The sequence below is a fragment of the Bubalus kerabau genome, chromosome 19 (assembly GCF_029407905.1).
Source record: "Bubalus kerabau isolate K-KA32 ecotype Philippines breed swamp buffalo chromosome 19, PCC_UOA_SB_1v2, whole genome shotgun sequence".
In the NCBI taxonomy this organism is placed as follows: domain Eukaryota; kingdom Metazoa; phylum Chordata; class Mammalia; order Artiodactyla; family Bovidae; genus Bubalus; species Bubalus kerabau.
In genome coordinates this window covers 23234925-23257690 of record NC_073642.1, presented here as the reverse complement: position 1 = coordinate 23257690, position 22766 = coordinate 23234925, and the positions used below count along the sequence as shown (strand labels likewise).

Genomic DNA, 22766 nt, shown 5'->3' with positions numbered 1-22766 from the left:
CCGACCCAGGGATCGAACTTGCATATCTTTAAGTCTCCTGCGTTGGTAGGCGGGTTCTTTACCACCAGTGCCACCTGGGAAACTCCCACTTTTCACAGGCCCAGCATTGTGTTGAGCACCATGAGGACCCAGAAACATCCAAGTCCTGTCTCTGAGGGGCCAACAGTCCTCCCGGAAATGTGACTGGCCAGGTGCTGTGTGCATGGGTGGTCCAGGAAAGGAGGCTGGGGAGGGAGTGGCGCCCAAATACTAAAAGAGACAGCTGTGACGTCCAGGCCTCCTTTGACAGCTCAAGGGGAGTCGGGGCTGCAGGGAGCAAGGAAGAGCCTTGCCCTGGAGCATGGGAGTCAGGCCACTGACTCTGTTGTGCAGAGTTAAGGGCAATGACATGGGCCTTGCAGAAGGGACCCAGGGCCCATGGGGGTCACAAGGAGCAAGACCAGTGCCCAGTAGAGCCCAGATCCTTGACAGAGCAGGGTAACTGCTGACCAGCTGGGCCTCTGCCTCAGGCCCCAGCTGGGGAGACTTATCCAACAGAGGTGGGTGAGGGGACACGTGCCCCATGGCCAGTGAGGGGGACAGGCACCCTGCAGGCCTCAAAGCCAAAGCTGCTAGGGAAATGAGGAGAGAGTGCAAGGAGCATAGGGCAGGGCATGCTGGGCGACAGGAACTCCGGAAGCAAAAGCTCAGAGGCACAGAAGACACATCAGATGCCTGACCTGCTGGAGCAGAGGGACGGGGCTGGGGAGAAGAGGCAAGCAGAGGGCGTAGGGAGAGTCACATGACCGAGCTCTTAGCAGCCTAGCGGAGAGACCAGACACCACAGCTGGTGGAACTGGATGGCTGGGGATCAAGTCCTGCCTCTTCCTCTTCCCAGCTGTGCCCCTTCAGGCAAGTTACTTAACGTCTCTGAACTCTGGTCCTCAGCTAGGAATGACAATAGTACGTGCCTCAAAGAGTTGTGGTAAGGATTGAGCTACAAAGTATGAAGCACTGAGAACTGCACACTGGCATGTAGCGCCAGGTAAACATCTACAAAGGCTACAGTTATGTAGAGTAAAGCAGTCTGAACGTCAACCAGTATTTCCCAAACTGTTTCCCATGGGATCCTCAACTAAAAGATACTCCCATAGAAAAGATTCTTACAGCCAAATTTGGAAAACATCTCCTATCACATCCACATCAAGCTCTGACAAGTCCACAGTGAGAAAAACAAACAAAACAAACAAACAAAAAAACCCCTAACTTTATTTAGCCCAGTATTTCCCAAACCTAGTGGATCATGGAAACCTCTGCATACCTTGGGGGACAGTGCTATACAGGCCACCAGTCTGGAAAATGCTGTGTGGGAGGGCAGTAGAGGCGTCTATGAAAGTGGAGGAAAGCATCTCCAGGAGAAGCCATGTGGCAGGGGTTAAGCCACAGCAAGATTCCCATGTCCAGAGAGAAGGGAAGGGAAGGAGGCCGCTGAAATGCCAGGGCTGAGGGCCCCGGAGCAGAAGGGGAGTGCAAACAGGGGAGACCCAAGGCAGTGGGGACAGAGAAGAGAGAGGAGGCAGAGGCGACCCTGAGCGTTCACATTTGAGGAGGGAGGAAATGCGAGAGCAGAAAGGGGGTGAAGGGTGGGGGCACCCATCAATCCGCCCACTCCCTGATCACCTTTCCCGATTTGTGCCTGAGGTGGTCTAAGCCCTGTGGCTTCCCCCAGGATAGGGGGCCCTGGAGAGAGAAGGGTGGCAGGTCTGCTTCTTGGGAGAGAATAACGCCCGGAAGACACAGAGACGTTCTGTCCCCGCTACGCACAGATCGTGTGATTATAGAACCGACAGCAGGTGTCCAGGGCCTCTAGACTGAACTCCGGGCTGGTGCTGAAAAGAAGCAGAAGCTGTAGTCTGCACTCCAGGCCTGGGCTCTGCTGATCACTAAAGGCTGAGCAACTTCAGGGAAGTTGCTCCATGTCTCTGGTCCAAACTTCTAAGTTTGGTCCTCAAGCCCCACTTCCTCTTCCCTTGGTTACATCAGCCACAGCCATAACGTTTCTACCCCCTTGCTCTGGTACCAAAGGCCTCCCCCACCCCAGGTACTCGGGCCTCTGCGCCCCATCACTGTCGGCACCCCGGCCCCCGGCCCCTAGCCCCCGGCCCAGGCACTCACCTCTGGAAGGCCTGCTGGCAGCACTGGTACACCTCAAAGCTGCTGCTGTTGAGGGTGGTGTTCAGGAGGGACATACAGTCCACCGCAGGGCCCCTGGGCATGTAGAGGATCCCTGTGCAGAGCAAGCAGCGAGTGGGCAGGCTCCAGCCCCTTACTATCCCCCGCTACGCCACCCAAGGACTGCCAGAGAGCCCGGGGCCCCAGTGCCTGGCCCTGGACTGAGTCCTGAGCCCACCAGGCCTGCACTCACCGGCCACACAGGCGTTCACCAGAGACACACAGGCCCCCGTGCAGAGCGCCCGGAGCACGATCTGGGAGAAGTCACTCTTCCGCTGGGGAGCCATGGAGGCTGCAGGAGGACAGGAGGGCTCAGGGCCAGAACTCTGCAGGCCCCTCTGCCTCCTCTCTGCGCTTCTGGCTGCATCTGCTGACCAACCCCCTTCCTCTTCTGGGGGGCCAGAGGAACAGACGCTGTCCTTCTGATGCTTGTTGGGTCTGAGAGACCTCCTTGGCCTGACTAAATAGCATTCCACATCTCCCCACATGCCATCAGTAGGGAAAGAACATTAAGTTTGGAATCAGGCAGACCCAGGATTAAATACAGGTTCAGCCATTTATTAGGCTGCCCTGGTGGCTCAGATGGTAAAGAAATCTCCTGCCTGCAATGCAGGAGCTGCTGCTGCTACGTTGCTTCAGTCGTGTCCAACTCTGTGCGACCCCATAGACGGTGGCCCACCAGACTCCCCTGTCCCTGGGATTCTCCAGGCAAGAACACTGGAGTGGGTTGCCATTTCCTTCTCCAATGCATGAAAGGGAAAAGTGAAAGTGAAGTCGCTCAGTCGTGTCCGACTCTTCGCGACCCCATGGCCTGCAGCCTACCAGGCTCCTCCGTCCATGGGATTTTCCAGGCAAGAGTACTGGAGTGGGGTGCCATTGCCTTCTCCAAGCAATGCAGGAGACCCAGGTTGTATTCCTGGGTCGGGAAGATCCCCTGGAGAAGGGAATGGCACCCCACTCCAGTATTCTTGCCAGGAGAACTCCATGGACAGAGGAGCCTGATGGATTGCAGTCCATGGGGTTGCAAAGAGTCGGACACGACTGCACGACTAACACAGTGACAGTTAACAGCCACTTAATAGCTGAGTGACTCGGGTCACATTTCACTTTTGCAAGACTGTATCCTTTTCAATAAAACGGGATGGTTGCACCACCAAGCAGGGGACTGTGAAGGGTGGAAAGGTTTTTTGTAAAAAGCTGATAGTTCTATAGAGCCTTCCTCCCCAGGCCCCACTGGGCATGTCTATCCACTGTGGGTATGGGAACTGGCAGGTCAAAGCTTCAGCTGGTCAGCCAACACCATACCTTCCGACCCTCCCTAGGGCCCTGAGCCAGGCTTGCCCTACAAGGCGAAGGTGCTGACCCCCTGGGCCAGCTGAGCAGCAGAGAAGTCATGAAATTCCAGGGCTGGGAGGAAGTTCCATGACCTCCTTGTTCAGACTCTGCCTTAGACCAAGAGGAGAACTGAGGCGTACAGATCCCTAGGAAGTTGTAGGTATCTGAGAGCCAGAACTGGAGACCAACACCCCTCAACCCCCGCCCTTTATAGGAGGCCAGGGAGGCCCCTCTAGGACTCACTCAGGCCTCCCAGCATGATCCCAATGGAGCTGAAGTTGGAGAATCCACAGAGGGCAAACGTTGTGAGGATTTCTGCTCTGACCTGAGAAGGCAGAAGATGAGAGGTGATGGGCTTCCCACAGGGATGTGCTCAAACCACCCCAGGCATGCTGAGTCGCTTCAGTCATACCTATCTGACTCTTTGTGACCTGTGGACTGTGGCCCCCCAGGATCCTCTGTTCATGGAATCTTCCAGGCAAGAATATTTGAGTGGGTTGCCATGCCCTCCTCCAGGGGATCTTCCTGACCCAGGGTGGAACCTAAATTTCAGCTTCTCCATCAGGAATGTGGGAATAACACTATTTGACTGGGAGGCCTGTCATAGAGATCATATCATGTATAGGAAGAAATAGGCATAGAGTAGATATTTATTTCTTTTTCTATATTAATTTCATATTTTATTTAAATTTTAACTTTTTGGCCAGGCCACACAGCTTGTGTGATCTTAGCTCCCCAACCGGGGATTGAACCCGTGCCCCTGCATTGGAAGTATGGAGTCTTAACTGCTGCATCACCAGGGAAGTCCCTAGAGTAGGTATTTAAGCAATGTAACTCTCTTTTCCTTTTGCTCTGAACAGTTGTGTAATTTCCTAGAAGTACTAATGGCCAAAATGGAACAATTTGGGGGAAAAAAAAAGATAGGCTTAGACCCATACCACACACCATATAAAAAATTTAATTCTAGATCATTAAAGCAGGTAAATATTAACATTTTAAACATTAAATATTAGAAAATATAGGATAATAATATTATTGTTACAGAATAGCCTTATTGCTCTCATCCTGGAGAGGAGCAAACTGAGGCTCCTAGAAGTGACTGAAGTTCACACAGCAAAAAGGCAGCTGTGTCACAATTTGAACTCAGTTTTGTCTGACTCCCAAGAGCGCACCATTTCAACTACTTCATCATACTGTTTCAGGAACTTAACCCTTACCAGGTTTCTGGAATGGAGGTAAGTCTCTAAATTTAGAAATAATATAAGAAATGCAAAGATTTGGTATAAATTTGTATTTTAAAAAAATTCCTGAATACGGGATGAAGGAAAAGGAAAATAAAAAAGACCAGGAAAAATATATGTAGAAAATGTGGGACTTCCCTGGTGGTCCAGTGGTTAAGACTCCATGCTTCCAATGCAAGCAGTCCAAGTTTGATGCCTGATTGGGGGGCTAAGATCCTACATGATGTGTGGCGTGGCCAAAAAAAATTTTAAATAGAAGATGGAAAAGAGTTAATATCTTTATAACATACAGAGTTTTTATAAATCAATTTAAAAATATTAAGGTACTTGCATTCTGCTTACTCACCTACAATCACCCTCCAAACAGCAGCCCAAGTAATGCTAAAATGTCAGAAGTCAAATGTTCAGTAACTTCCAACTGCTCTTTGGCCTGGGTCACTCTGTCACAGTTACCACTTGTTCTAAGTAGACATCTCTCACTTCCCCAAGCCAGTGCTTTGGGCAACCTCAGAGCCTTTGCATGTACCTCTTTCTTTGCCTGGAATGCTAGTCCCCATTTCTTCTGGCCTTTGCTCCTCCCTCCAAGTCTTGGTCTAAGTACCCATCTCAAGGGGGCCTTTTTTTTGGCCACAATGTGTGGCACATGGAATCTTAGTTCCCTGTCCATGGATAGAACCTGAGCCCCCTTCAGTGGAAGCAAAGAGTCTTAACCACTGAACCACCAGGGAAGTCCCTAGGGAGGCCTTCCCTGTCCAGTCAGTCCTGTCTAGTCAAGGAAAGATGCCCTCCCTGATTCCTTTTGTTGTTTCCATCATAGAACTTACCGCAGATTGTGGTTTAAGATTTTTTATTCCTTTGCTTTCTTGTGTCTTTGACTAGATATAAGTTCCATGTCACCAGGTACCATGTCTGTCTAATTCCCCTTTTTATCCCTGGTACCCAGCAGAGGGCCTGACACCTCAAAGATCTCAACAAATACTTGCTGAAGGAATGAAGCTCACTGAAAAGGGCCCTGAAGGCACGTGTGGGTGTGTGCTCAGTCGCTTTAGTCACGTCTGACTCTGAGACCCCATGGACTGTAGCCTGTCAGGCTTCTCTGTCCATGGGATTTCCCAGGCAAGAATACTGAAGTGGGTTGCCATTTCCTCCTCCAGGGGATCTTTCCAATCCAGGGATCAAGCCTGTGTCTCCTGCATTGCAGGTGGATTCTTTACCTCTGAACCCCCAGGGAAGCCCAAAGGTACATACCGCCACTGTGTCTAGAGAAGGCAGTGATGCTGGGGCCAAAAATTAGGAGTGAGGGGAAACCTGAGCTTTTTACTCCATATAAACCTTCTTAAAAAAAAAAAAAAAGCTAAAGAGTACATTTCTTTATCATTAAAAAAAATAATTTCAAAGACAAGAAAAAATATTTTATGTTAAAAGTTCCTAGTAACCCAGGAAACACACATTAAAACAATAAGCTATTATTTGCCCATTAAAGTAGCAAGACTTCTTTTTTTAAGAGGCTGCTCTGCCCTGTTTAGTGTGTGGTGAAATCAATGCTCACAGGCACAGCTGGGGTGGTTTCAGTTGCTATAACCCTTTGCAAAAGTTACTGGCAGCACCCACACAGGATTCATGCCATATGATTCAGTCATCCCACATGTGGAAAAGCTCCCAAGGAAATCATCAGAGAAGAGGGAAAAGTTTAGTGCAAAAGCTACTCGTTTCAGCATTGGGTATAAGAGCCAAACAGTGGAATTAAATATTATATTGTTATGTTTATATTTATTATCATATAATTAGATATAATTGATTATATATTATAATAGCTGTCATTTGGGGATGACGATATGATGGGTAATTTTTTTATTCTTTTTTTTTAATTTTTTTTATTCTTAATCATGTTACATTGGTTGTTATTCTATTAGAGAGTTTCATCTTAGAAAGCTTTTATAGTTTTGGGGGTTTTTTTTAAGTCTTAACTGAACAAACCAACCCCTGAGCTGAATCCCGTATATTGGAGATTAATGTGGTGAGGTCTTTCTGTTTTACTCTCTTAGCTCCTCACTAGAGTCTCACACCCATTCCTTTGGGGCAGGGGTGGCAGGTATGACACTGGTTTTCCAACAGAAAAGGCAAGGTGCAGCAGCTGGCCCAAGGCCACGGGATGGTAGACTATCTACAGCTGGAGTTCAGATATCTTCAAAAGATAGAGAAGTGAAGTGAAGTGAAAGTCGCTCACTCATGTCCGAGTCTTTGTGACCTCGTGGACTATACAGTCCATGGAATTCTCCAGGCCAGAATACTAGAGTGGGTAGCCTTTCCCTTCTCCAGGGGAGCTTCCCAACCCAGGGATAGAACCCAGGTCTTCTGCACTGCAGGTGGATTCTTTACCAACTGAGCCACAAGGGAAGCCAAGAGAGAGAGACCCTGAGAAAGATGGCAGTGAAGCCTAAGGCTGTCTTGTTGCCCAGGACAACGGGATGTGGGAGGTTGAGGACCACCTCTGTGTGTCTCAGCCAGCCTGCAGAGGGACAGTTGCATCATGCCCTGCCCCAGCAAGGGGAGGGGGACACTCACGGAGATCCACTGCTTTTTGGAGCCGACCCACTCCTCAGTGCCCGCAAGGCGGCGCTGCTTGTACTCGGAGAGCCCTTGATAGGCCACGAACTCGTTCAGAAACAGCTTCATCCCCAGCAACTCCGCCACCACCGGGCAGTCCTCCCAGGCCACGCCCATCAGGAAGGCCACTGGCCGCAGGATGTAGGAGCAGATGAGCTGAGGCGCAAGGCAAGAGGAGCCGCTGGGACTGGGGTTGACCTGGGCTCTGTGGGTGTCCACCCACAGTCACCACTGGCCAGGACCACCCCCTCCACAGGTCGAGAGGGACTGTACCTGGAAGCTGAGCCCCTGGATATCCACCATGTTTCCCAGCCAGGAGAGGGCAGCATTGATGAAGTCCAGCACAGCCAGAAAGGCAATCAGGTTGGCTGCGATGTTGGTCACGACCTTCACGGACAAGGCAGCCCCACTGCTAGCTGCTTCTACGAGGTTTTGAGCATCTCTGTCAATGGGACAAAGAGATGTCATTATTGGCCTGTCTCCACAAGTTCAGGGCTCCCTGTCCTACAGGCTCAAACTCAGACAGAGCATGTCAGAGCCAGGGGTCCTTATTTACCCTTGAGACCAGAAAGATACTGGTCCAAGCACTAGGATAAGACCCAGACTCCTAGTACAGACATCATCTAAGACAAACCATGACCTGCACGCAACTTAACAAGCACTTGGAAGGAGGCAGATCTGAATAGAGATGTGTTACAAATATACACACCAGGTTTCAGAGATTTAGTACCAGAAAATATGAAATACCTCTAAAATTAAAAAAAAAGTTTTTTAATATATTCGGCTATACCGAGTCTTAGTTGCGACACACAGGATCTTTGTTGCAGCATTTGGGATCTTTAGTTGCATCATGAGGGGCCTAGTTCCCTCCATGCATGCATGCTCCATCACTCAGTCATGTCCAACTCTTTGTGACCCCATGCACCATAGCCCATCAGGCTCCTCTGTCCAGGGAATTCTCCAGTCAAGAATACTAGAGTGGGTTGCTATTTCCTTCTCAAGGGGATCTTCCCAACCTAGGGATCGAACCCATGTCTTCTGCATTGGCAGGCAGATTCTTTACCACTAAGCCACCTGGGAAGACCCTATTTCCCTGACCAGGGATCAAAGCCACACCCCCTGCATTGGGAGCATGGAGTCTTAACCACTGGATCACCAGGGAAGTCCCTGAAATAGTAATAATTTTTATATCAAATACACATTAAAATGAAAATATTTTGGATATATTGAGTCAAAACATCTTACTAAAATCATCTTATTAAAAAATCACCACTTTACTTTTTAAAGATGATCGCTAGGAAATGTTAATTATACATGTGACTCATGTTATATTCCTCTAGGGCAATGCTGCCCCAGACCTTCAGGCAGTTATGAGGTTGGGGCCGCCCATTTTATCCATAAGTACATTTGTCCAAAGTGTTGTCTTTCAAAAAAAAAATATATATATATATATTTTTTTAGAATTAAATGTTACACAAAGGTTGCTAAGACAGTGATGAAGAGATATTAGGAGGTGAGTGAAGTCAAGGACAGTGCTCACTATGTCAATGATTGATGCTGGGGTCATGTAGAGAGGTGGCGTGGTTTTCATGCCCTCCTCAGCACGCGCGCGCGTGCACACACACACACACACACACACACACACACACACCAGGCACATCCCACTGGTCAGAGACTGAAAGATAAGATTCGAGACCTGGATCCTGCATTTTCTCAAGGTAAACCACAGGTACGGCAGTGGCTGAGAGGGGAGATGGGCTGGGCTTGGTGAAAGACAGTGGGCGGCAGAGCACACAGGACCTGCTGCGGCCCTGACTCTCCTCCTGTCCCTGCCCACCCCCCGGCTTCCTTCTGTGCAGGCCCTCTTGCTGCGCTCACCCGTAGGTCAGTTTCACGCCTTCCTCACTTCTGAACTTGGACTCCTCCACCTCTGGGTAGACCAGCTTGGAGAGGGCTAAAGCACAAGGAGCAGCCATCACGGAGGCCGCAATTAGGGAGGCAGCATCGATCTGCAAGAGGGAGCACAGACAGGGTTATAGAGAGATGCCAGAGGAAACATGGAGCCCGGGAAGTGCGGCCCCAGGGAAGCAGGGGAGCACGGGTCCACCCCACTGATGTGTCACCATCGCTGCCCTGCTGCCGTTGATGCTGACAGTATTAATTCACTTCATGTGTAGGGGGTCACAGTCTGCATGCACAGACCCTTACAGGCAGTACTTCAGGAAGTTAGAGCTTTGGGAAGTTAGGCAGGGCGTGTATTGTTATCCCACTTGAGAGACAGGAAAACTGAGGCCCCCACAGGGTTAAATATGGCTTTCCCATAATACAGGAAGAGAAGGAATTAGACCTATTGTGTCTTTTGGCTCCAAGTTCAAGGTTCTTCCTTCCCTTCTAGGCTGTCTCTCTTTGACCACTGATCTGAGGGCTGCTTCATCACTGGCTGAGAGGCTTGTGATGATTTCAGACAAAGCTCACAGAGCCCAAGAGTTGGAATTTATCCAAGATGTGACCTAATGTGACCTCAGAGTAAAGGGATGTCTTCCCTCTACAGGACCCCTCCTGTCACTTATTGTGACGGGTAACTCATCACTTCTAAACAACTCATTATCTCCACTCCTGTGGTCAGAGAACTGTTTCTAAGGAAATCTCCTACAATAGCCACCCTTTTGGCCCCAGTTCTTGTCTCCTGGAGCCAGGCTATAGAAGCGTTTTGCAGCAAGATGATGGAGCAACCAGAGCCCCTGGGACTCTGTTCCTTCCTGAATTGTATCCTTACTGTGGTCTCAAACCCTTTGCTTCCTTCTTCTCTTCACAGAGATGGGACACTTTTTCACCACTGTGTTATTTACCAAGTGGGAAAGTTAGAACCAACCAAACACATAATAAGGGATTCCCAGGGGGCTCGGTGGTAAAGAATTCACCTGCCAATGAAAGAGACACAGGAGGCTTCATCCCTGGGTTGGGAAGATCCCCTGGATCTTCAACCCAGGAAATGACAACCCACTCCAGTATTCTTGCCTGAGAAATCTCATGAACAAAGGACTCTGGAGGGCTATAGTCCATGGGGTCGTGAAAAGTAGGACAGGACTGAGCACAGAGCACGCAAACATGTAACAATGGGGGAATAGCTAAGCATTGTCAAGCTGCCATCAAAAACAACGGTTACCAAGGCTTCACAATAACATGGAGAAACGCCCACAAACTTGCATATAGAGCGTAACCACAATGATGGGGGCAAAAACAAACTCCACAACTCTGCATAAAAAGAAGATCGGAAAGAAATACACCAAAATGCCAACCAATTATCTGTCCCTGGCTAGTAGGGCCAGAACAATTTTCTTGTTTTTCAGCTTTTTTGCATATTTCCTAAATGTCCACAATGATATATCTTGCTTTTATAGACAGAAAAATAAAATAGACTTCTCCTTAAAGTTGATAATAAATCAACTGCAGTTCTTAAATTTCAAATAAAGAGGAACAAAAAAACAGGAGGTAAGTTTAAGCTACGTGCTTAGGTTAACAAAAGCAGAAGGCCAAAGAGGCCCATGGGGGACCTTCCTGGTGGTCCAGTGGCTAAGGTCCAATGGCTTCCCAATGCAGGGGGCTCAGGTTCAATCCCTGGTTAGGGATCTGGATCCCACATGCTGCAACTAAGAGTTCGAATGCCACAACTAAATAAAGATCCTGCGTGCCACGGTGAAGATCAAAGAGCCCGTGTGCCGCAACTAAGAACCGGCTCAGCCAAATAAGTAAATTAAATAAATAAATAGTTTTTAAAAAGAAGAAGCCCATGGAAGTACCAGGAACTGCTGACAGGGAACCAGCCCTGGGAGACCCGCTGAGGCTCTGAAACCCCTGTAATATCCTCCTTCTTCTTCTAAAGCCCCTTGTTTCCTTTCGGTGGTAAGGTAGTGTACTGGCTCCAGCACCCACCCCCCAAACACCCATCACAGGCACTGGATGTGCCACTGTGCTGATGCTGTGGGAATAGACAGCCTCAGGCAGGTGTCCTCTCTGGACTTTACAGGCTGACCTTTGGGACTTGGCTGGCCTCCTCCTCCTGGGCTGCCCAGCTCTAGCGGGCACAATGCCACCACCAGAATCTTGGGATTTTACCTCCAGCCGCCAGGACCCTCCCCTTGGAAAGGGCTAAGTCCTGCACCAGCAGGGCTCTCTGGAGCACTGGGCCAGCCCACACACTCCTCCCTGTCAGCTACTTCTCAGGGCCATGACATATCCCAGCCCTGCTTTCAGACCCTGGCTCAGGAATGCCTTCTGTGCCCCAGCATCCTGCGGCCCACTCCTCTCCAAGGCCTGCCCTTCTCTACCCAAAGCTCTCCTATGTGAAGAGGGAGAGAGGGTAGGAACCCTCCATCTGAACTTTCAAAAAGATCTTTACTGAGAAAGGAAGTAAATCCAGACACTACAGAGCATAAGGGCTTCCCCTGTGGCTCAGCAGTAGAGAATCTGTCAGCAACGCAGGAGGTGGTGCAAGAGACACAGGTTCAATCCCTGGGTCGGGAAGATCCCCAGGAGGGGGCGTGGCAATCCATTCCAGTATTCTTGCCGGGAAAATCTCATGGATAGAGGAACCTGGCAGGCTACAGTCCATGGTATCATAAAGAGTCGGACACAACTGATCGACAGAGCATGCCCAGAGCATAAAAGAGATCAGTTTCAGAAGGACTGACTTCTGACCCTAACATGTCAGAGAAAGGACGATCACTTCTTCAACACTGTGCCGGTGTTTTCTGGCTATTATTGCATTTGATTCTTAGACTGCCATGAGGTGGGCAGGAATTCTGCCCATTTTACACATGGGGAGACTCAGGATGTGGCTGACTCTTACTTGGCCCCGTTCAGAAGCCCCAGACTCTGTCCCAGGAGCTCTTATTCTTGTACAATTGATCGAGGAACATCAGTGGCCACCCCCTCAACCCATAATGTGTTCACAGCCTGAGGTACATATCTGGATCTCCTCTCAGAGTGGTCCTGAACCAGAGGAGTAGGTAAGGAGACCAGTTTCTGGGGCTAGAGAGAGAGCTCACAGCTGCTTTAGAGTTTTTTTGGGCAAACATGCTAAAAAGGGTCACAATGAAAGGATTCATTGAGGTCCCTTGGGACTTCAGACCAACTCTAGACCAGTGTCATTTGATAGAAATATAATGGAAACCACACCTGTGATTTAAGTTTTCTAGCAAGTGGTCAAGTGGTTAAGAATCCACCTGTCAATGCCAGGGTTCGATCCCCAGTCATGGAAGATCCCACATGATTCAGGGCAACTAAGCCAGAGCACCACAGCTATTGAGTCTGTGCTTTAGAGCCCGTGATCTGAAACAAGAAAAGCCCCCACACTGCAACAAAGAGTAGCCCCTGCTCGCTACAACTAGAGAAAGCCCTTGCTCAGCAACAAAGATCCAGCACAGTCAAAAATAAATACATAAAAATAAATAAATCTTTTTTTAAAGGTAAAAAGAAATAGATGAAATTAATTTTGATGATGTATTTAACTTAACCCAATATATCTAATATATTATCATTTACCCATGTAGTCAATGTAAAACTTACCAATGAAGTAAAAAAAAAAAGGTATAAAAATAAAAAAGAAAAAAAGACTTATCAATGAAGTTAAGTGGACTATTAGTCCTTCAGTTGTATCCAACTCTTTGCAACCCCATGGACTATAGCCCACCAGGCTCCTCTGTCCATGAGAGTCTCCAGGCAAGAATACTGGAGTGGGCTGCCATTCCCTTCTCCAGGGGATCTTCCCAACCCAGGGATCAAACCCAGGTCTCCTGCATTGCAGGCAGATTCTTTACCTTCTGAGCCACTAGGGAAGCCCTAGAACTTATCAATAAAACATATTAATTGATTTTTTCACACCAAGTCTCACAGCAGACCTCGTTTCAGACTGGCCACAGTTCAAGGTTCAACAGCCATGTGTAGTTAGTGGCTACTGACGATGTCTGACAGGGCAGGTCTAGAAATATCCAGCTTTTAGCAATAGGAAGGTGCAGGAAGGGAGCCAGAAGTTGAGCATCAAAGAGAAAGGAAGAGAGAGAGGCGAGATCTCTCTGGAATTCAGGGGCTAAGGGCAGAGGCAAAGACTCCATGAGGAACTGCCTGGGGGAGAGTAATAGGAGAGACGGGAGAGGGTGGGATAGCAGGGCTGCGGGAGGAAGCGACTCCCAACCCTCCGCCCACCCCCACCACCCTCCGCCGCCACCCACCCCGCCCCCACTCCCCGGTTGCTGCAGTGGCAGCCAAGAGCCAGGTGGGGGCAGAAGAGAGCTTTCTGTGGCCAGACTGGAGGCAGATCCAGAGGTCTGAGGGGAGGAGGAAAGGGATGTGGCCTTTCAGCAGGCCAGCTAGTCTGGGGCTTCCAGACCAGAGGCTGTGGATAGAGACCCGCAGCCACATGCCTGATCCGGTCGGCCTCTGCACCTTCTGTGGAGCTAAAGGGGAGTGGGGCCCCGGGCCTCTTCATTAGGGAGGCCTGCCTGCCTGGGGCTGGGCCTGGACTCTGGCCCAAGCAAGGGAAAGAAAAGAGGCTGAGTTGTAAGACGAATGTGGGAAAGGGATAAGAGTTTTTCCAGTACTTCAGTCTTAAGTAATAGCAGCAACGCTCATGCTCGTGTGGTAGAAAAGAACACCATTCTTTCAACTGCCTGTGGAACCCAGGACAGTTAAGACATTTAAAGGCTCTAAGTTTTGAACTTCCCTGGGGGTTCAGTGGTTTAGAGTCTCCCCTACCAATGCAGGGGACCCAAGTTTGATTCCTGGTTCAGGAAAATTCCACATGCCACGTGGCAACTGAGCCCATGTGCCACAACTACTGAAGCCCATGCACCTTAAAGCCTGTGCTCCACAGCAAGAGAATCCACTGCAATGAGAAGCCCCCACACCGAAATGAAGAGGAGCCCCCAGGCCCCCGCTAGCCACAACTAGAGAAAGCCAGTTCCCAGCAACAAAGACCCTGCACAGCCAAAAATAAATAGATTATTTTTTAAAAAATTAGAAAGTCTTTAAGTCCTAAAGATAATAGAGCAGCCCTTCCCTCAATAGCCACCATGAAGAGTTTTGGGACCAAAGTCTTTAGTTTTCATTTCTGAAATATCGAATTCCTTCCAAAATCAATTGATGGTGAGTTTTAGGGGAGGAGCGGGCAGCTCTCATGGGCCTTTCCTAGGCCCAGGTGAGACAAGCTGTAAACCAGATGCTAACATTCTACATGGGATTTGCCGGGAGAAGACAAAGCCCCAGAGTGCAAGGGGCCTCCTTGAAAATCACGTGGCAGCAGCCATCCTGCCCGGACAGCTCTGTGAGTATGTGGAGCTGAGCCTCCCAGTGTGGCCTAGGTGTTCTGAGGGAAGAGAGCACCAAGGAGCGGGTTTCCCCATCCCGAAGGACACAGGAGAGAAAGACAAGTGGAATCTGGGACCAGAGAAGGGGACAGTGCAGGTCATTCTGTCACCCCTGACCCACTCAGGCACGGCATCAGGAGAGCCTGGGTGCTGGGAAAGGTAAGCTGTTGTTGTTGTTGTTGTTCGGTCACTCAGTCGTGTCCTACTCTTTGTGACCCCATGAACTGCAGCACACCAAGCCTCCCTGTCCTTCACTATCTCCCAGAGTTTGTTCAAACTCATGTCCATCGAGTCAGTGATGCCATCCAACCATCTCATCTTCTGTCGTCCCCTTCTCTTCCTGCCTTCAATCTTTCCCAGCATCAGGGTCTTTTCCAATGAGTCACTCTTCGAATCAGGTGGCCAAAGTATTGGAGTTTCAGCTTCAACATCAGTCCTACCAATGAACACCCAGGACTGATCTCCTTTAGAATGGACTGGTTGGATCTCCTTGCAGTCCAAAGGACTCTCAAGAGTCTGTCTTCTCCAACACGGTTGACAATATAAAATATACAGCCTCCTTTCCTGATTTTGAACCAGTCCCTTTTCCATGTCCAGTTCTGACTGTTACTTCTTGCCCAACACAAGGCAGACTGCTCTTCTCCAAATCAGCAACATGGAGGCTCACCTCACCCTAGGGACTGAGCAACAGCGCACTGCATGGATGAACTTACCCAGCTCATTCCCATCCTGTAACACGTTGAATGTTTTTTGCTATTTCAAATGATGCTGGGATTTCGCATCTTTTGACCACTTGTTTCTGTATCATAATATTGCTAACTGGATCAACGGAAGGAGTATTTTTAAACTGACGGATAAGTGTTCTCCAAAAAGGTTAGAGCAAATTATACTCCCATCCCATCACTTCATGGGAAATAGATGGGGAAACAGTGGAAACAGTGTCAGACATTATTTTTTTGGACTCCAAAATCACTGCAGATTGTGACTGCAGCCATGAAATTAAAAGACGCTTACTCCTTGGAAGGAAAGTTATGACCAACCTATGCTATGCTATACTATGCTAAGTCACTTCAGTCGTGTCCGACTCTGTGTGACCCCTAGACGGCAGCCCACCAGGCTCCCCCATCCCTGGGATTCTCCAGGCAAGAACACTGGAGTGGGTTGCCATTTCCTTCTCCAATGCATGAAAGTCAAAAAGTGAAAGTGAAGTCACTCAGTCATGTCCAACTCTTAGCGACCCCATGGACTGCATCCTACCAGGCTCCTCCATCCATGGGATTTTCCAGGCAAGAGTACTGGAGTGGGGTGCCATTGCCTTCTCCGGACCAACCTAAACAGCATATTAAAAAGCAGAGACATTATTACTTTGCCAACAAAGGTCCATCTAGTCAAGGCTACGGTTTTTCCAGTAGTCATGTATGGATGTGAGAGTTGGACTGTGAAGAAGGCTGAGTGTCAAAGAATGTTTTTTGAACTGTGGTGTTGGAGAAGACTCTTGAGAGTCCCTTGGACTGCTAGGAGATTCAACCAGTCCATTCTGAAGGAGATCAGTCCTGGGTGTTCTTTGGAAGGAATGATGCTAAAGCTGAAACTCCAATACTTTGGCCACCTCATGCGAAGAGTTGACTCATTGGAAAAGACTCTGATGCTGGGAGGGATTGGGGGCAGGAGGAGAAGGGGACGACAGAGGATGAGATGGCTGGATGGCATCACCGACTTGATGGACGTGAGTTTGGGTGGACTCCGGGAGTTGGCGATGGACAGGGAGGCCTGGCGTGCTGCAATTCATGGGGTTGCAAAGAGTCGGACACGACTAAGCGACTGAACTGAACTGAACTGAAAGAGTATATGGGTTTCCCTCTGGAAGAGGCTCCAGAAGCCTCCTTGCTCAGTCAGTCCCCCGCCTCCCGACCCCCCGGCCCACACCTCGGTCTCCCTACCAGACGCTGAGAAGGGAGAGATTCTAGCCTCGGGACCCCAGCACAGCCCTGGCTGCTTCCAACCCCTCACTCCTTCCTTTCCTAGCCGCAGGAGCCGCTAGGTGCCGGAGGACTACGAGGGCTGCTGGTCTGGGTAGAGGAGCCCTGCGCTCAGCCTTGCCCGCCGCCGGGACTGCAGGGGCCGCTGGAGCTCGGCGCCCACCCTTCCCCGAGCCTCTCTGTCGGCGGGCGGCAGCAGCCTCGGCGCGGGAGGCCTGGGGTTGAGGCGGTGGCAGCTCTGCCGGCTCCCTCCCGTCCTCGGACAGAGAGCTCCGGACTTCGCTGAGGAGATTCCAACCCGCATTCTTGCGAGCCCAGAGCGGACTCTCAATTCTATTTGATTGGTCTACATGTCTATCCCTCACATGGGCTTCCCTCATAGCTCAGATCGGAGAAGGCAATGGCACCCCACTCCAGTACTCTTGCCTGGAAAATCCCATGGACGGAGGAGCCTGGTAGGATGCAGTCCATGGGGTTGCTAGGAGTCGGATACGACTGAGCGACTTCACTTTCACTTTTCACTTTCATGCATTGGAGAAGGAAATGGCAACCCACTCCACTGTTCTTGCCTGGAGAATCCCAGGGACAGGGGAGCCTGGTGGGCTGCCGTCTATGGGGTCGCACAGAGTCGGACACAACTGAAGCGACTTAGCAGCAGCAGCAGCAGCAGCATAGCTCAGATGGTAAAGAATCCACCTGCAGTACAGGAGACTCTGGTTCGTTTCCTGGGTCAGGTAGATCCCCTGGAGAAGGGATAGGCTACGCACTCCAGTATTCTTGGGCTTCCCTTGTGGCTCAGCTGGTAAAGAAGCAGCCCGCAATGCGGAGACCTAGGTTTGATCCCTAGGTTGGGAAGATCTCCTGGAGAAGGGAGGGAAAGGTTACCCACTCCAGTATTCTGGCCTGGAGAATTTCATGGATTATACAGTCCACGGGGTCACAAAGAGCTCGTCTGGACTGAGCAACTTTCACTTTCACACGTCTACCCAGATACCAGTACCACACTGTTTTGATTACTGTAGCTTTGTGGCCTCTGCAACAGCTGGTAGAAGCTATGATAAGCTTAGAGTGTTAGCCTTACCAAGAGAGTTCATTTAATGTGAGCAACAGTGAAAACATCTGAGAGCTCAGCGGGTCAGCACAGCCCCATCTGAGGTCGCTGTAGAGTCCACTGCCTCAAATGGGGACCCCAGGAACAGTTGTTCTCTACACTACATCCACCCCTAGCAGCCCGGTGAGCAGGCCTTGGTGGCTGAGGGGGAGATTTGCAGGACTCTGCCAGGGAATGTTTTATTTGAGGGGATGGCTGAGTACTGCCATATTTGCACCAGAGCATAGAAGGGGGCCTGGCACTCCCTGAGGTCAGCATGATGGCAGCAGCAGTGATAAACAAGAAATGGCCACAGGTTGTTCTGGAGGAAAACTAAGTTGGCTGTGGATTTCATCACGCCTAAGATTTGGGCTTCCCTGGTGACTCAGATGGTAAAGAATCTTCCTGCAATGCAGGAGACTCAGGTTTGATCCCTGGGTCAGGAAGATCCCTTGGAGAAGGGAATGGCTACCCACTCCAGTATTCTTGCCTGGAGAATTCCATGGACAGAGGAACCTGGTGGGCTACAGTCCATGGGCTCGAAAAGAGTTGGACTTGACTGAGCGACTAACACTTTCATTTTCAAAGAGTATATGAGGCACTTCCTTGATGGTCCAGTGGTTAAGAGTCCACCTCCAATGCAGGGGATTTGGGTTCCAACCCTGGTTGGGGAACTGAGATCCCACATGCCATGGAGCAACTAAGTCCACACTTCACAACTAGAAAGTCTGTGAGCTGCGATGAAAGATCTGCTTAATGCAGTGAACATCAGAGTGCTGCAACTAAGGCTCAACGCAGCCAAATAAATAAATAAATAGTTTTTTTTTAAAAGAAAGAAAGCATATGTGTATTCAGGTATATATTCTTAAATGACTATTTACACAGAAATATCTGGAATGAAGGACTTCCTCAGTGGCTCAGCTGTAAAGAATTTGCCTGCCAATGCAGGAGATGTGGGTTTAATCCCTGGGTCAGGAAGAGCCCCTGGAGAATGAAATGGCAACCCACTCCAGTAATCTTGCCTGGAAAATCCCATGGACAGAGGAGCCTGGTGGGCTACAGTCCATGGAGTTGCAGAGTCAGACATGATTGAGCAACTAAACAGCACAAGCTGGAATGACATATTTTAAGTCAGTGGTTCTCCAACTGAGCGAGTATCAGAATCACCTGGAAGGCTTGTTCCAACACAGGATACTGGGCCCGATCCACAGTGTTTCTGATTCAGCAGGTCTGGGGAGGGACCTAAGAACTTGTGTTTCTGACAAGTTCCCAAGCGAATCTAGTGCTGCTAGCCCATGAACAACACTGAGCACTGCTGTTCTGATCCAGTAAAGGGAATTATCCATGGGACATGGCAGTAAGGGAGTTTGTTTTTTTACTTTATTCACTTCTTTAAGAAGCAAGAATTTCTTTGATAGTTAAGGGGGAAAATGAGATTTTTAAAGACTTGCATGTAAAAGCAAAGACAAGTATAGTGTTTTATCCAAATACAATCCTTGAGAAGGAAATGGCAACCCACTCCAGTATTCTTGCCTAGGAAATCCCATGGACAGAGGAGCCTGGCGGGCTACAGTCACAAAGAGCCAGACACAACTGAAGCGACTTAGCACGCGCACACACACATGACACATTATTAGCAGGCACTTTGTTGGGACACACAAGATTCACCTACGTTGCCATGCAGTAGTGCTGGGATGGGTTTAAAGGCCAGATTCACACCATTGGAATTTGACCTAGAAATGCATTGTGCTCAGAAAGCTGCACAAGTAATAATTTAGGAGTAGAGGAAGGACATGTGCCAAGAGAGAATGTGGTGAAGAGGAGGCAGGGGTGCAAGAAAAGTAGGACAAATCTCCAGGGATGGCCTAGGTGGAGGACAGTGTGTCTGTGTTTTGGAGTCAGACAGATCTGGGCTCAAATCCTGGCTTTGGACACCTCACTTATTCTCCGAGTCTCAATTTCCTCATCTGTAAAATCAGGATATTAAACACCTCGCACTTTGCCTAGCATGCAGTTGGTGCTCAGTAAACAGAACACTGGGATGCTTTGGCCGTGTGAGGAGCCCAAATGGCCCAGCCCACCTGGCCCGCCTTACTCAGGTGAAGCCTCTACCCCCACCATCACAGCAGCCCTGGTTCAGGAGGCAGCCCATGAGAGAAGACCCCAGAACGCGCTGGCCAGGAGCTGTGTGGGGCTCCCACAAAGGTAGGTTTCAGGTTCTTGGTTTTCAGCAAGCAGAAGGGGGCTGTACGTACCCCAAAGGAGATATAAGCACCCAGCAGGCTGCCGGCAATGGTGGCGTAGCCTCCGGTCATGACAACGTGGATTTCAGAGAGTGTCATGTCTGCCAAGTAGGGTCGGATGAGTAGAGGAGCCTCGGTCTGCAAAAGGGAAGGACGTCAGACAAGCAGAGCTGGCCAGGCTAGCACGGGGGCAGTAGAGATGTCCTCACCCCCTGGGAGTGAGTGGGTCACAGTGATGACTGGGGGACCCCAGGGGAAGAGACAGCAGGGAGGGGTAAGGACCAGCATCTGTACTTGGCTGAAGTTCTCAGAACCTTGGCAAAAGCCAAGCTCTGTCAAAGGACCCCCAGTCCTTCCTTCTGACCTGATAATGCTCCCCTGCGTCCAGTGCCTCCCACGTACAGGCACTCAGCTAAGCACCTGACACTCATCACTTCCACCCTTCTGAGAAGGAAATGGTCATCCCCATGTTCCCGGAGAGCAGAAGATCAGAGAGGTTCAAAGAATTGCCTCTGTTCATGCAAAAGACCAGAAGCAGATTTAACTCCAAGCCTGAACTTCCAATAAAGATGAGGGGGTTGCCAGAAAGAAAGAGCACATGGGGAAGCCCAGAGCCATTCATTTACTCATTCAATAAATAATTCCAGCACACACTGTGTTCCAGACTGTGCTATGGAAGAGGGAGAGAGATGAGGGGAGGAGGAGGGCAGGTGGACAAGCTGGGGTAAGCAGTGGACCTCAGTAAGGAGTGGCATGATCTGACTTGTGAGTTTTGTTTTTTTTTTTTTCTTTTTGCTACATACCACAGCATGTGGAATCTTAGTTCCCTGACCAGGGATCAAACCTGCACCCCCTGCATTGGAAGTGCAGAGTCTTAACCACTGGACCACCAGGGAAGTCCTGACTTGTGTTTTTAAAGGGCCACTCCAATGTGTGTGTGAAGGATGGACAGTAGGGGCAGTGGTCATGGCAGGAAGAGCAGAGAGGAGGCGACTGCAGTATCCAGGTGAGAGACAAGGGTGGCTCGTAGCAGAGGAGAAGGGCAGCGGGGCAGGTCTGGGATGTGGTGTGGGACAGAGCTGGCAGGACTTGCTGATGGACTGGGAGCAGCTGGGAGAAAGGGAAGCAGAGGGAGGAAGGATGGCGCCCAGATTTTTGTTTGAAAGACACACACACACACACGTGTTGAGAGAGGAACTCAAGGGTTCCTCTTGTTTAGCCTTAACCTAGTGAATTATCTGGGCTTCCCAGGTGGCTCATCGGTAAAGAATCCACCTGTAATGCAGGGGACACAGGTTCAATCCCTGGGTCGGGAAGATCCCTTGGAGAAGGAAATGGCAACCCACTCCAGTATTCTTGCCTGGAGAATCCAGTGGACAGAGGAGCCTGGTGGGCTACAGTCCACAGTGTGGCACAGATTCGTACATGACTTAGCAACTAAGCTCTAGTGAATTATCTAAGGATATCCAAGTGGAAGGTGAAGGGAGCAGTGGGATGTATACCAGACTGGAGTTAAGGGAGAAGAAGTATTTAAGCCATGGGTGGAGGGGCGGGAATCCTCTAGGGACATGAGCAGACAGAGAAGAGGGCCCAGGCCCATCAACACTGAGCTTGAAATGATGCTGCTAATTCTTGAAGGCTCCCTACCCCCACCCAAGTTAATTCACCTTTGGAACTCTTTACAATCTAAAATTTGTATTTCTCAACAAAAACCACTGATTACATTTGCAACATCTCATATAAAATAAAATCTCATATAAAATACTGAAGTACCTTTTCCTCTTTGCCTCATTTTGAACATCTAAGGGACATTGGACAATTTATCCAAGAGCACATCTGCCTTTTAAAGAAAAAAACACAAAAAACCCTTCAAATCAATACACTTGGATCGAAGCAAAAAAAAAAATTGTAGATATTCTCCGAAGTTTCCTAAACTGCCCATAGTTGCCATACTTTGGCAAGTATGTCTTCTTGGTGACTTACATATTGGGCAGGTAGGCCAGGATTCTACAATGGTCACCATGTCACACCCCTAGGAAGGCCAGGCCTTCTGAAAGGGACTCAGGACTGATAGTCCCTTCAGAGTCAAAGTTATATTGGAAAATATCCTTTCAGAAAGAGACAGGGGGAAAAGGGACAAACTGATGATGTGGAAGGAACCCCAACCAGGAAGAACACGTGGATTCTAAGTCCTGGCTTATATTGTGGGATCTTGGCAAGGCATCCTCACCCCTGGACCCCAGCTTCCGCATGTATAAAAGGAGAACTTTGGGCTCCATCTATAGGATTCGTGAGCCTCTAAGCTGAAGACAGCCTTCACCTAGGATAAAAGGTGGTGGGAGGTACCAGGCAGACATCATCCTCTTTGGCTTGACCCAGGCACAGAGTGTATTTCCCAAAGGAGCGTCTCCAGGACCCTGGTGACCCTGGCAGGAGGTTTGATCGGCTCTTCTGATGGAAGCAGGGCTCTGGGGATGCAGGGCCCCCGCCTTGGGGACAGGAGGCTGCAGTACCCACCTGGCTCACAAAGATGTTCCCAGCCACACTCAGGGTCTCTGTGGCCGTGGTGCCCATGGTGATCTGCATCAGCCAGGAGATCTGGAAGGAAGCAGGGTGCTTTTTGTGGATTGGCATCAGCAAACCTCAGAGGCAGAGACAGTCGGGGTGGAAGTGCCATAAAAGCCTTCCTTCTAACC

General features: G+C 49.6%; 1 protein-coding gene and 1 non-coding gene across 2 annotated transcripts in view; both read right to left on the bottom strand.

Annotated features, from left to right (window-relative positions):
- Window positions 1-532: 532 nt before the first annotated feature.
- SLC28A1 (solute carrier family 28 member 1) overlaps window positions 533-22766 on the bottom strand; it is a 62434-nt gene continuing 40200 nt past the window's right edge. Inside the window, exons 9-17 of the mRNA XM_055556021.1 lie at window positions 22588-22668; window positions 20083-20208; window positions 9273-9403; window positions 7668-7836; window positions 7353-7550; window positions 3790-3871; window positions 2405-2503; window positions 2155-2266; window positions 533-1868 (exon numbers count right to left, since the gene is read on the bottom strand). Of these exons, the coding sequence (XP_055411996.1) occupies window positions 1796-1868; window positions 2155-2266; window positions 2405-2503; window positions 3790-3871; window positions 7353-7550; window positions 7668-7836; window positions 9273-9403; window positions 20083-20208; window positions 22588-22668 (1071 nt within the window). The 3' untranslated portion in view covers window positions 533-1795. The remainder of the gene's footprint in view (window positions 1869-2154; window positions 2267-2404; window positions 2504-3789; window positions 3872-7352; window positions 7551-7667; window positions 7837-9272; window positions 9404-20082; window positions 20209-22587; window positions 22669-22766) is intronic.
- TRNAG-UCC (transfer RNA glycine (anticodon UCC)) lies at window positions 20894-20966 on the bottom strand. The gene has a single exon. It is a non-coding gene; the product is annotated as a tRNA-Gly (tRNA).